A 12,826-nucleotide genomic window follows, 5' to 3' on the forward strand; every position below is an offset into this window, starting at 1 on the left:
AGGGTTGACCCCTTAGTCAACCCAACCCAACCTGAACCCAACTCTATAATACATGTCATATATAAATATATGTTATATGTAATATATAACATACATTGATTTGTTTAGATGCATGACATTTGTATAGCCCCCACCATATAATATCATGCATTTCTTTTAAGATAATCAATTCACTTAATCCTAAACAGAAATATTAAAACCTTAATAACATTATTTTATGTTTTTTGAAAATTTTATTCTTTATCTCCTCTATGTTGTTTGTCGCTCAAGAAAGACCTAATGTAAGTCATAACTCATAATAAACTATAGTCATTTCTAACACTTGTTTTTCTGAATTTTGTACTAAAAGAACAAAAAAAAAAGATAACGTCAATAAACAAATACTACTGAAACATAGGATTAATATATGTAGTGAAAATTGAGTTAAGATCTAAAATTGAGAAATTCTATAAGATTTTAAAGGATGGGAAGAAGGTTGGGTTGGGCCCAACTTGAAATTGACTTTGGGTTGGGTTGGGTTGGATTAGGGTCGAAGGAATTTAGTTGGGGTTAGGGTTAAGGTTAGGGTTGGTCGGGTTGGGTTAGGGTTAGGGTTGGGGTTTAGAACTTAGGGTTGGGCTAGGGTTGCCCTCAACCCGACCTAACCCGGTCCAACTTACAACCCTACTAGACGAAATTATTGGTCTTTTTTGTTTTTTAGTTAAATATGCTATTAGAACAAGTAATACGCATGCTCATTTTGTGGGAGGGAGTTCCACCTCCTTATTTGGACTTTTGTTTGGATGTAGATATTTCTTATAATAGTAATGCTATTTTAGTGATAAAAAAAAACTTAACAAAGTTAATTTCTTTTTTTCTAAACTATTAAATGACCATAAATCTAATATCCAATTATATGGATGATTATTCACATGTTTTCTTTCTTCATAGTTGATTATCTGAATTATTTGAGAAATTTGCATTTTGTGACATGAAACATAAATTGTTTATAATTGTTAATTGATTTGTTATTACTTTACTAGTGCTTTAATCGCTGAAAGCCTAGAACTTATCTATCACTACCCCACCCCGTTGCAATTCCTGGACTTAGCCCACATCACCACCCTTTTTGTTTATTTCCTTTTTGCTCCTTTAAGCGATCTGACGGTGATCCCATGGTAAGATAGCGATGTTAAGGGGGCACATCTAGGGGTGTCCACGAGCTAAACTTTTCATGAGCTATTCGAATTCAGTTCGGCTCGGTTTAAACCAAGCTTTGAGTCGAATTCGAGCCCAATATATAAGCTTGTTTGCTAATTGAGCCCAATAAAGCTCGATTCGTGAGGTTTGCGAGCCTAGTATTAAATAAACAATTTTATTACATACATACATATATAATAAATAATTTTATTATATATAATAATATTTTTATTTTTTATGTATAATAGTAAATCATTTTTATATTTCTTATTTTCTTGTATATAAAATAAAAATAATTTTTATAATTATTATATATATAATATTAAATAATTTTTATAATTCTTAATTTTTTTGTCTAAAAAATAAAAATAATAATTTTATATATATAATTTTTATTTTTCATAAAAACTTCGCTTATAGTCGAAGTCGAATTGAACTGAGCTCAAACTTGCGAGCTCTAACTCTAATCTAACTCGAGGTCGAGCTTAATTCTATTCCTACGATGGAGCTAAAATAACCAAGTATTCGGCTCGGATAGATTCGAATCCACCCCTACGCGCATCGAACAGGAGATGACAAAAAAAGCGATGTAAAACGCTACAAGTATTACGTGATGACTCGGAGCAAGAGCTCAAGTGCTCTAGTGCTCCACATAAAAATGTACGTTAATCGGTATCTAAATCGTTTATTCAGTTTTGATTCTCTGATATCATCAACCATTTTTATTATTATATTTTAGTATGGGAGTGGCATTGGCAAATGGTGATCCCAGTTGTGGTAGTATAAATATAAAAATCATAAAAACCCTAACGAGGACGTTGTTCTTCTTCCCGCCATTTCCAGTTTTATAATTCAGGTGGTTGCAGGGCTGCTTTGGGTTTCATGGATCTGGGTCCCGGAGAAGATCCTCCCAAAACCCTGTCTGTAACTGTAAGGTTAGGTTTTCTGTTACTCAAATTTTATCTGACTTCTTATTTCTTTCTATCTTTTTTTGTCAATACTTGGTTTTTCAATACCACTTTTATGCTCGTTTATAGTCTTCATTTTTCTTTTTTGCTTATAGAATTGCTATATGCTTAACTTCGGGACTTGTTTTTCTTTGTGTTGTAGTTCAACTAATCTCCTTGTTTTCACTTTATTATCTCTATCTTTAACCAAAATTTATTATCGATTGTGAAATGCTCTAAGCCACTAAAGCTACTCAGCTGGATAATTGAGAACCCAGAGGCCTTAAACAGTATATTTATTTGATATACTTCAGACGAGAAGGAGCTTGTTAATTTGAGAGGAGTAATTGATACCCTCTGGGGACTTTGAACGATAAAGTGAGAACACTATATCTAATCAAGTTAATACCATTGGTTTAATGATGCATAAGGAAGAAGAGGTGGTGGAGGTGGATAGGGTGAGAAAAGTTGCTGAATGGGATGAGAGCTCAGAGGCCTTAGATAGGCATGTCGCTCTAGCAAAGAAATTGGTAGTTTTTTCCTTGGGAGATGCTAAATCCAAGGAATACTTTCATTTGTTAAAGGAAGAGGAGCATCAGGCTGCAACAAGGAAGGCAAGCAATTATTTCATTAGGAGATGAGGAATCAAATGCTGAAATTGTTATTGTTAGTGGAGATGAGGAATCAAATGCAGAAATCGTTATTGTTAGTGGAGATGAGGAATCAAATGCAGAAATTGTTATTGTTAGTGGAGATGAGGAATATGTTGAAGATGCAGAAATTATTATTATTAATGGCGATAAGGAATGTTGAAGGGGTCATTGTTTGGTGCAACGGTAAAATCTTTGGCTTCTAAGTATAAAAGCACAGGTTTGATCCATGAGCAGCCACTTTGTGAAAAAAAAAAGCCAAAGGTTAGGTCTGTATCCAGTCCATCCCTCCTAAAGAGGCAAAGACCCCAGTTAAGTAGGACCAACATTGATAATGACCTTTTTTTTAAAAAGGAGCATGTTGAAACTTGAAACCTTGATTCCTTAATTTCAAAGTGAAAATTTGACCTATGGGCTTTGGACAAGGGGGGCCAGGGGCAGGGGGCTGGATTTAATTTTCTGGGTTATCATGAATTTCTGTTTTTATGGTACTAATAGTCTATCTCTCTGGTGGGTTATCTTTTCCCCTTGCTCCACCTCCTTATTATCTTTTATGCCCTTTTCTTCTTTCATTATAATATAAATATAATAATTAATACCTATATAATAAAAGGCTAAAGTTCCCTTATGTCCATCTGTTCCCATAAGCCCTGTCTGTAGCTGAGAACCATAGATTAGGTATCAATTATTATATTTATTTCAGGGTACAAGTGTCTATCCTATCACCTTGGCCTTTTTTTTTTTTTTGAGAAAAGATAACTATTGTATTCAAAAGGGGCAAAGCGGGGGATGTACATGAGAAGATGTACAAACAACCATCAGGGTCTCACAACTATAAAATCACCCCACTTAAGGGGGCAAACTATTAGCACTATACAAAAAAATTCTATCCGCCCCGGATTTAGCCAAAAGATCTGCAATTGAGTTCAGCTCCCTAGATATCCATCTAAAGCCAGTCGCAATGCAGAGAAGAGGTTATTTCTGATCTCAATGAGGAAATGACCCAACCTCCAAGGGCCCTTTTCTGGGTGGGAAGCGCAATTAATAACATTTCTGGAATCCCCCTTAATGAGCACAGAGTTCAGATGAAGAGATCTTAACCATTCTCAGACCCATCACCAAAGTTCTGATTTCAGCTTCTGAAGCATCTACAGAACCAACTGGGCCACTGAAAGCCCAAATCACAGAACCGTCTCTGTTTAAAAAAATTCCCCCGGTGCCAGCCGCTAGTGGTTGGTTGGGAGATGATCTACTTCTGCCATCAAACTTCAGTAAGAAATCTAGGTCTGGTCTTGGAGTGCTGGATTGTCCGGGCTGATTGTCAAAGTGAGAGGAATGTACAATCTCTAATAAATTTCTTTTCAAGATCAGAATAGCTGAAACCTTTGAACTGATCAGAAGAGAGAAAAGCCAGGAGAAAGTGTAAGAAAAGATTCTTTCTCTAGTGGTCTCCATCTTAGCAAACTTGTTTGTAGTGTAGAACAGTAATTTGGGTCTAAACCTATTTTTATTTGAAGTATTCCTTTAGAACAGTTGTGCCACACTTTTGTCTTTCATTTCTCCCTTTTTGTTTATTTTGTTTCAGTAGCTGCTCAAGCTTGAGAGATGTGGTATATTATTTAATATAATGATCTTTCAACATTTTCTGTATTGATTTCATGTTTAGTGGGTACCCTTGTATGACAACTAAGGGAAGTTTCCATAGACACACATGTCAATTGGGACTTACCCTGGTGTCTATGTATGTTTCCCTGTGCATGCTATAAGAGGCTTCATGTGGTAAAAAAATTTCTGCTTATCCTTATCCTCTGTTTCTTTGCATCAAAAACCATTGTTTGTGATGTATTTCTAACTTAAATTGTACAAGCATGCATCCATAAAGTAGGGTGGTTCTTGAAAGGTTATTTATTTTCTTTTTTCCCTAACTGAACAGTTGGGGCAATAATGTGATTATCTGTAGATCCCTCACTCCAATGGCTTTTTACAGGCATAAGTGCTCAGCATGCTTCAAGCAATACAAGAAAAAGGAGCATCTCATTGAGCACATGAAGGTGTCATACCACTCAATCCATGAGCCCAAGTGTGGGGCTTGTAAAAAGCACTGCAAATCACTGGAATCATTGAGGGAGCATCTTACAGGTGAGAACTGATTGCCTTTTTATAATCTGATTGGTTGTTGCTGCAGCCACATAATAACAAGGCTAATGGAAAACAAAAGTAACTATTGTTATTATTTGTCTTCATGCAGCCTTAGAGTTATTGAACTACTAATGCCTGTCATGGGCATAATAATTCTAATTGTTATATTCATGTCTTTTGTTTATATTTCTTTCATATCTTGTCAAGGTCCATTGCCAAAAGCCAATTGTTCGAGGTTATTCGTTGCCCAAGGCTGTAATATTTGCTTGAACATCTTTAAGAGCCCTGATGCTCTCAACGCACATAAAGAGATGTGTATCTTATCTTCCCCTGCTCCCATTGTAAGTTCAATAGATAGATTATTAGTTGATGAGTAAAATCACAAATTTCTAACTGAAAATTTTGGTTTTTTATGCTTCTTAAAAATTTGTTTTATTTCGAACCATAAAATATTTGCCAAAAGAAATAGAGAGAAAGTACAACACTTAAAGATTTAACCAAGGTTTTTAAAACCAGACCGGACAGGGAACTGTTTTGGGGACCGGTTCCTGGATCGAACGGTCTACCGTCCAGTTTGAATGGATGACCCATTCTGACTTTAAAAAATAAAAAAATAAAAACAGCCAAAAACTGTTGTCTGGGTCGACGGTTTGACCATCCGGGTCAGCGGGTTGCTGACCAAATCAATGGTTTTGGCCAGAAAAAGCAGTTTTAGGGTGAAATGGAACTGGTTACCTGACCGGTTCCTGGGTTTTCTAGTCTGGTCTGGTTTTGAAAACCATGGATTTAACAGCAGCACATCACATGCACAATGATTACAAATTTTACAGATGAAGTAAAAGGACTTAAATTAGTTGGGGATGGATTTGATTTTCTTCTTCAACAATTTATGGTGTGGAAGAATTTATTTCATTAAATATTGTGTCCTGCATGATGTGACATATTCAAAGATGAGTTTGACCCATGGTTAGTATTCCTATATGTATGTGTTTGATGTGACCATTTATGTATTAAATTATTGTTCAATTTTGATAAACTGGTCAATGCCCTTAAAGTTTTTCAAATTTTTATAGGGGCCTCTCAGAATGCCTTCCATGGATTCTGAAATGGAAAATTCGGGATTGCCCAGTGTTGATAATACGAGCCAAGGTCCTCAAGTGGTTGCTATGGATTGTGAGATGGTCGGTGGTGGAAGTGATGGATCACTTGATCTTTGTGCAAGGGTGTGCCTCATTGATGAAAATGAGAAAGTGATCTTCCATTCTTTTGTGAAACCTTTGATTCCTGTCACCAATTATAGGTTTTTCCCCCCTTATCATGTCTGTTTTTTTATGAGTATCTTATCATGTCTGATCCCACTAAGTGATAATCTTGGTAGGTCTTCTTATCAATCTCATTTCACTTTTTTTTTTCTGCTGAACACCATCAGATATGACATAACTGGCCTAACAGAAGAGCATTTAAGAGATGCAATGCCACTCAACCAAGTGCAAGAGAAGATTCAGGAGATATTGTACAATGGGGAGGCCATATGGAGAATGCGAATGGAAGGGGGGAAAGCCAGACTTCTTGTGGGTCATGATCTAGAACATGACTTGGATTGCCTGAGAATGAACTACCCTGACCACTTATTGAGGTAAACACTACTCCCAGCATTGATTGGGCAAGTCCAATCAAATGAGAATGTATTGGGTCTTTATAGAATTGATAATGAAAATGAAGCTTACCATCATCAATAGACCTTTATTTTCATGTACATATATTGGCCCCTGATTCAAATACCTATCATTAGACAAGTGACCCATTTCTCAACAAGAAGGATGTGACATTTTATACAAGTTGTTAAATGAACAAGAACTTGCCTGATTTATGCATTATTCAGGTTCTTTAGTTCATGGCTTAGTATAGCATCTCTTAGAGGAATGGTGTTCCTTTTACCAGATCTACTTTCTTTCCTTTTTTTTGTCTTGTTCTTACTTTTAAGACGTCCTTAACTTTTATGCAGGGATACTGCCAAATACTGTCCATTGATGAAAACAAATCTGGTCAGCCATTCACTCAAGTACCTCACAAAGACATATTTAGGGCAAGTCACTCTTCTCATCTGTTCTTTACTTACCAGATTTTAACTTTTGTAGCAACCAAACTCATGGTCATCTAAGGGGGAAAATGCGAGGAATGAAAGTGGTAAAGAATTCCATAAAAATGTAGGAAGTCAGACATATAAGGGGGTTAGAAGAAATCACCAGATAAACAACAGGAAGAGGACATGAAGCTGCTAATTTAAATTGAGTCCTATTAGTTGGTAACCTTACAAGTTTTTGTAGCTTGCCATTGTCCATTCCCCAGATGTGTCCTTGTACTCATGCACTTTACAATTCTTCCATTCAAAAATAAGTTTCTGATTCCACCCAAGTGATCAGTCACCAGTTCTAATGGGAAGAATCTATCCAGTTAGTATGATTTAAAAATGTTTAGCCATAAATTGTTTTTCTATCATTCTTAAATATAGAACATAGTGACCATTACATGCCAAATAAAAATATTATGCATGAAAGTTCTTGCTACTAAAGTTCCTAATAGATTCTTCTTAATCATGGATCTATGGCTTTACAGATTTGAGATTCAGTCTGGAGTACATGACCCATACGAGGATTGTGTGGCTGCTATGAGGCTTTACAAGAGGATGAATGCTCAAGATCATCAAATGGAAGGAACTTTGACACCTGATTTAACTCAGTATACTCAGATCTATACTAAAAGCTTTGATTCATGGAAGCCCAAGCAACTAGAGAAGATGTCCCCAGATGAACTTTTCAAGATTTCAAGATCAAGCTACAGGTGTTGGTGTTTGGATTCAAGGAAACCAACGGAATCCTGAGTGCTTGTAACTTTTCTTCTCCATACAGGAAAATGTGGATGTTCTCCTAAATAAATTGCATAGGAATATGGAAAGGAGCTACGATTTCTTTGTTCATATTCAAGTTACATGTTCAAATTGACATGGAGGCTAAAGCTTGATTACAACAAAAGGCTGGAAAGTGGTAATCAACTAATCCTAGGGATGGCAATTATCAGATGATCCGATAACTGTAAATGCAAATGTATACCAAAGAAAAGGACAGTGTAATTGGGGTTGTTTTATCCAGGACAAAGGAAGAAACATTCTGATTTTTTATTTTCACTCATTTTATTTGTTGGTTTTACGTCCTTTATATTACAAGTCATTTGTTAATCAGTAACAAAGAAGCCCGGGCCTATTGCAAGCAAAAACTCTGCACACATGGCATCCAACCACACATCGAGAATATCTCCCTTACTTTAGTCTTGCATGTTAAATTTATGGGGAGATGTTCTTAGTGTGCAGCTGGATGCCCATGCTTTTAGACTGGATGCCCATGTTAAATTTATGGGGAGATGTTCCTAATGTGCAGCTGGATGGCCATGCAAAGTTTTTGCTTGCAGGAGATCCCACTGCATAACAAGGACTATATGGTGCTCTCTACCCTGTACCACCAAGCCGTATGATGCTTCTCAGTTCTCATTACTATTTCCATGCATGAATTGCTTGCCCATATTCTGCCCGTCTGCCTAATGAACCCAACTACATATGAATTGGTGTGGGTGGACTAGTTGTATTTTGGTTGCATTTGTGCTGGTTTTAGTTTTTATATTCTTTGAGAGAAAAGATCAAAGTTGAAAACTTGACATGTTAAATGTATTATGTGATTTTGAGATTTCTAAGTATACAAACTCTGTTAAATAAACTGCACAAAAATGTTTGTTTTTTTTTTTTGATGGTTGAAAAGAGGATATATTAGAGAGAGAAACCATTACAAAAGAGTTCAACCAGCCCAGTGGAGATCCCCACCAACAAGATCTAATCCTAAACAATTTGGCTTTACTAGCCACTTGCGCACAGACAGTCTTTGACCTAGGTTTAAATAAAAAATATACATTCAAAAAAGTTCGAGAGAAAGCACAAATTCCATAAGTGGCAAATGAATTTTTATCTTTAACTGCACAAGAATGGGCAAAATCAGGAGGGCAAACATTTTTGTGTGTGAACTGCACAAAAATGTTTGCCTTCTTGATTTTGCCCATTCTTAGTGAACCTGATCTTTGCAATGAAACCAAATCACTAAGTCATCAATCAACACCATGGATCACACAAAGCCAATATAATCATAAGGTTCCACCTTATGAGCGTAATGTGCAGCTTAAAAGAGCACAAGGTGCAAACCAGAAGACCCTACTATAAAGTTATTAAGATGGTTAGGATCCTCCAGTTTAAGCATTTTTTTTTTGAGTCAAGCTTTCTGATATGAATGTTCTTTGTTGGTGAAGCATTTAAGATCTTAGGGTCGCAAACGGTATCTCGATGTCCGAATTGGAATTAGATCTGATTATCATTGGATCTAATATGGATCCACCCCTAACTGATCCAATAATATCCTATCCGATTTGATTTAAATATATACTAGTTAGGACCTGTGCGATGCATGGGCTTTATTTATAAGCAAAATTGAGGATGGAGCTCTATGAAATTTCCAATTAAGTGGTGCCCATATAAGTTCAATTTAAGTATTATTTTTTGGCTTATGTCTAGTTTATCTAATCACAATTTAAGTTGCGCTTTAATGAGAGGCCAATTTCCTATTCTCTAGATAAATTTGTATTATTTTTTTTGTATGTTAATTCTAATTTTTATATTTTTTGAAAAAGAAAATTTTATTGGTATATTATTATTATTATTATTATTATTATTATTATTATTATTATTATTATTATTATTATTATTATTGTATTATTTTTAGTTAAAATTATAAAAAATACATCTAAATAACAATTCGATAAACCACTTTTGTGTTTTGACCCTAACAATGGCCTCCCCTATACTTTTGAAAAGAAAGTGTAAATACCTCCTTTCTCTTGGCTTTTCAATAATAAAAACATTAAAGTTGCCAAAATATTCTTATCATTGTTAATGCATTATTATACACATTTTAAAGTTTCAACTTTACCCTTCATTTGATATATTTTGCCAAACAACTTTCAAAAAACAATTCTCCTTGCTCTTTTTGGACAAAGAAAGACAAAAAGGCTGAAATGAAGTAAAATTACTACATTACATCAACACCTTTTGTTAGGAATGTTGAAGAAAAGAAGATATATGCAACTTTTTTCAAAACAATAGTGGAGGTTTTTGTTTAGGTCAAAACACCAGGGAGTTTCATAGGATTGTTAGAAAACCTAAGGAGTTTTTTTATAACTTCCCTTATTTTTAAATGAAACTTAAATTGATTTTAAAATATTTGAAATATATTTAAAATTAACATTTTATATAATTTTGAAATTAGCAAAAATTAAATTTAATTAAGTATATTAAGTTTTTGTTAGGTTTAAATTCCTTATGAAATTTAATTAACTATATTAAGTTTTTATTTCTTAGTAGAATTTAAGTTGGTTCTAAATTAGTAAAAATTAATTATAAAACTAATAATTGTTAGATCATTTATATCAGTTTTATATTTTAAATTAAATTGATATTAGTTTTTTTATCTTATTCATTTTATTAATTAAATATTTTTATTATATTAATAAAAATATTTTTATCAATAACAATAATTAAAAATTATTTTATTTTATTAAAGTAACTTATTAAATTATTTTTATTATGGTTAATTAATTTTTATTATTTTCAAATGGAATATAAATGGATTATAATTTTAAATGAAAGTATATTATTTAGTGTAATAGTATATCATTTAATATCTCAATTTCAATATAATTAATCTTTACTAATAATGACAATTTAATGTAATATATGTAAAATTATAGTTAAATTGAAGTTGATATAGATATAGATAAAGTTAATGAATTTTGTGAAATTTAATAGAGTAATGGAGATGAGAGAAAATTAGTGGCATAGTTGTTAAAGGAGAGAGTTAATGGCATAATCAATGAGGAGACATTATTAAAAGAGTTAATGAGAGAGAGAGAGAGAGAGAGAGAGAGAGAGAGAGAGAGAGAGAGAGAGAGAGAGAATGGTGAGTTTATGAGGAGAGTTAAAAGTCTTAGGCCATGTTTGGGAGTGCTTATTCAAAATAAGTGCTTATTTGGACCATTAAGCACTTATTGGTATTTGGGAAACAAGACCGAATAAGTGCTTATTTTAAAAAATAAGGGCTTATTTTTTAAGCCCAAAATTCCAACTTTTTAAAGTTCTTATACAATAAGCACTTATTTATTTATTTTTTCCTTCAAAATTATCCCTAGTTGAATTTTAAAATACCATTTATAAAATTATCCCTAGTTGAACTTTATAAAAGTAATTTTACGAAAGCACTTTTATAAAAATATTTTATGAAAGCATGTTTATAAAAGCACTTTTATGTAAGCACTTTATGAAAGTATTTTTACAAAAATACTTTTATAAAAGTGCTTTCGTATGAAGGACGAAATAGTCACAAATGCTAATTTAAGTGCTTATTATAGAAAAAGACTACCAAACACCCGATATAAAAATAAGTGTTTAATTTAAAAAATAAGCACTTGAAAAAGTTGGGTGCCAAATGCAAATAAGTGCTTATTCGAATAAGCACTTATTTTTAACTTAAGCACTCCCAAACATGTTAAGGTAATTCACTTAAGTTATTTTAGTCAATTTTAAAATTAAAAATTTTGAAAAAAAAAAACAAAAAACAAAAAGATAAATGCTTTTGAGAAGAAACCAAAAAAAAAACTGACAAGAATACACCGGTAAGAAATTCCATTTTAATATATAGATATAAATGTTCATAAACATTTAAAATTTATATTGCATGTATCAATAAAGTTGGTTTAAATGTTTTTTAAATCATTTTTAGTTTAATTTATCAATACTATTCAACATCCTATTCAATCCAAATTCTATTCGAATTCAATGTATAAAGTCTTATTTGAATTCAAATATAAATAAATTCTATATTCAATTCGATCAGATCTGTTTGAAGCCCTATAAATATGTGAATGTTACCCCCTTTAAGCCTTGTCAATGATACCCAAAACTCCACGACCCAACCCTTTGGATGACGTGTTTATGTAGTCTGATCAGAATTGACTCCATCCAATCCAATTAAAAATAGAATTCAACTATATATTATAATATTTATTAATTTTAATACATAACATTTATATAATTATATTTAAATTTATAAAAAACATATTTGTATATATTATATATGAATTTATATATAATAAATTTAATATGTTATATTTACATAATTTATTGTATATAAAAGTGAAAAATAATTGCATCTTTTATTTTGTATTTGTATTTAAAAAATTAAAGCGATTAAATCCAAATACGACCCAATTTGGTTAGGATTAGAATTTAAATTCGAGCCCTTCAAATCGGATCAGATTTGAGATTAGATTCGGATGCAAATTTTCAATGGATTGGATTTTACTGGTTCCGATCCGTTTGGGACCTTTTTTTTTTTAATTTTAAAAATTTCCCGGGCAAGTTATTAGTTATTATAAAAAGGATTTCTTTTGAGTCTTTCTGCAAATTCCAGCTGCGTCGTTAGTCGAAGCCATTAACTGACTTTAGCTTTAACTTGAAATTCTTTCAGTTACAGCGGTTAAGGGATATATGTTTGTCACCGTGCGTTCTCTTCCATGTTTCTTTCCCTCCTGCGCAGCGTCGCCACTGTCACTCAGATCTATCAAATCCACGCCCAAATCATTGTGCAGAGTCTTCACCTCCACGACCAGCTTCTTGCGAAGCTAGTTGACCTCAGTTATGTTGACTATGCTCGCTCTGTCTTCGACCAAATCGTTTTCCCTTGCGATTACTGTTGGAACTCTATGATTCGAGGTTACACTAACAATGGTTTTCCTCAAGCATCTCTATGTTTTTACTCTAAA

General features: G+C 33.2%; 1 protein-coding gene across 4 annotated transcripts; it reads left to right on the forward strand.

Annotated features, from left to right (window-relative positions):
* Positions 1-1,591: 1,591 nt before the first annotated feature.
* On the forward strand, positions 1,592-8,099 carry LOC148861769 (uncharacterized). Of its 4 annotated transcripts, none has more exons than XM_088982158.1 (8): positions 1,592-1,839; positions 2,023-2,114; positions 4,764-4,915; positions 5,123-5,256; positions 5,989-6,215; positions 6,345-6,551; positions 6,921-7,001; positions 7,532-8,099. In XM_088982158.1, the coding sequence occupies exons 2-8, from the start codon at positions 2,062-2,064 to the stop codon at positions 7,794-7,796; spliced, it is 1,119 nt and encodes a 372-aa protein (XP_088838284.1). In that variant the 5' UTR covers positions 1,592-1,839; positions 2,023-2,061; the 3' UTR covers positions 7,797-8,099. The 4 variants fall into 4 exon arrangements, with proteins under 4 accessions (XP_088838284.1, XP_088838283.1, XP_088838285.1 ...); XM_088982157.1 differs by having other exon boundaries at positions 2,046-2,114; XM_088982159.1 differs by lacking the exon at positions 6,921-7,001 and having other exon boundaries at positions 2,046-2,114.
* Positions 8,100-12,826: the final 4,727 nt, after the last annotated feature.

Source organism: Nelumbo lutea, chromosome 4 (genome assembly GCF_056320005.1).
Source record: "Nelumbo lutea isolate HS-2025 chromosome 4, American lotus-T2T, whole genome shotgun sequence".
In the NCBI taxonomy this organism is placed as follows: Eukaryota; Viridiplantae; Streptophyta; class Magnoliopsida; order Proteales; family Nelumbonaceae; genus Nelumbo; species Nelumbo lutea.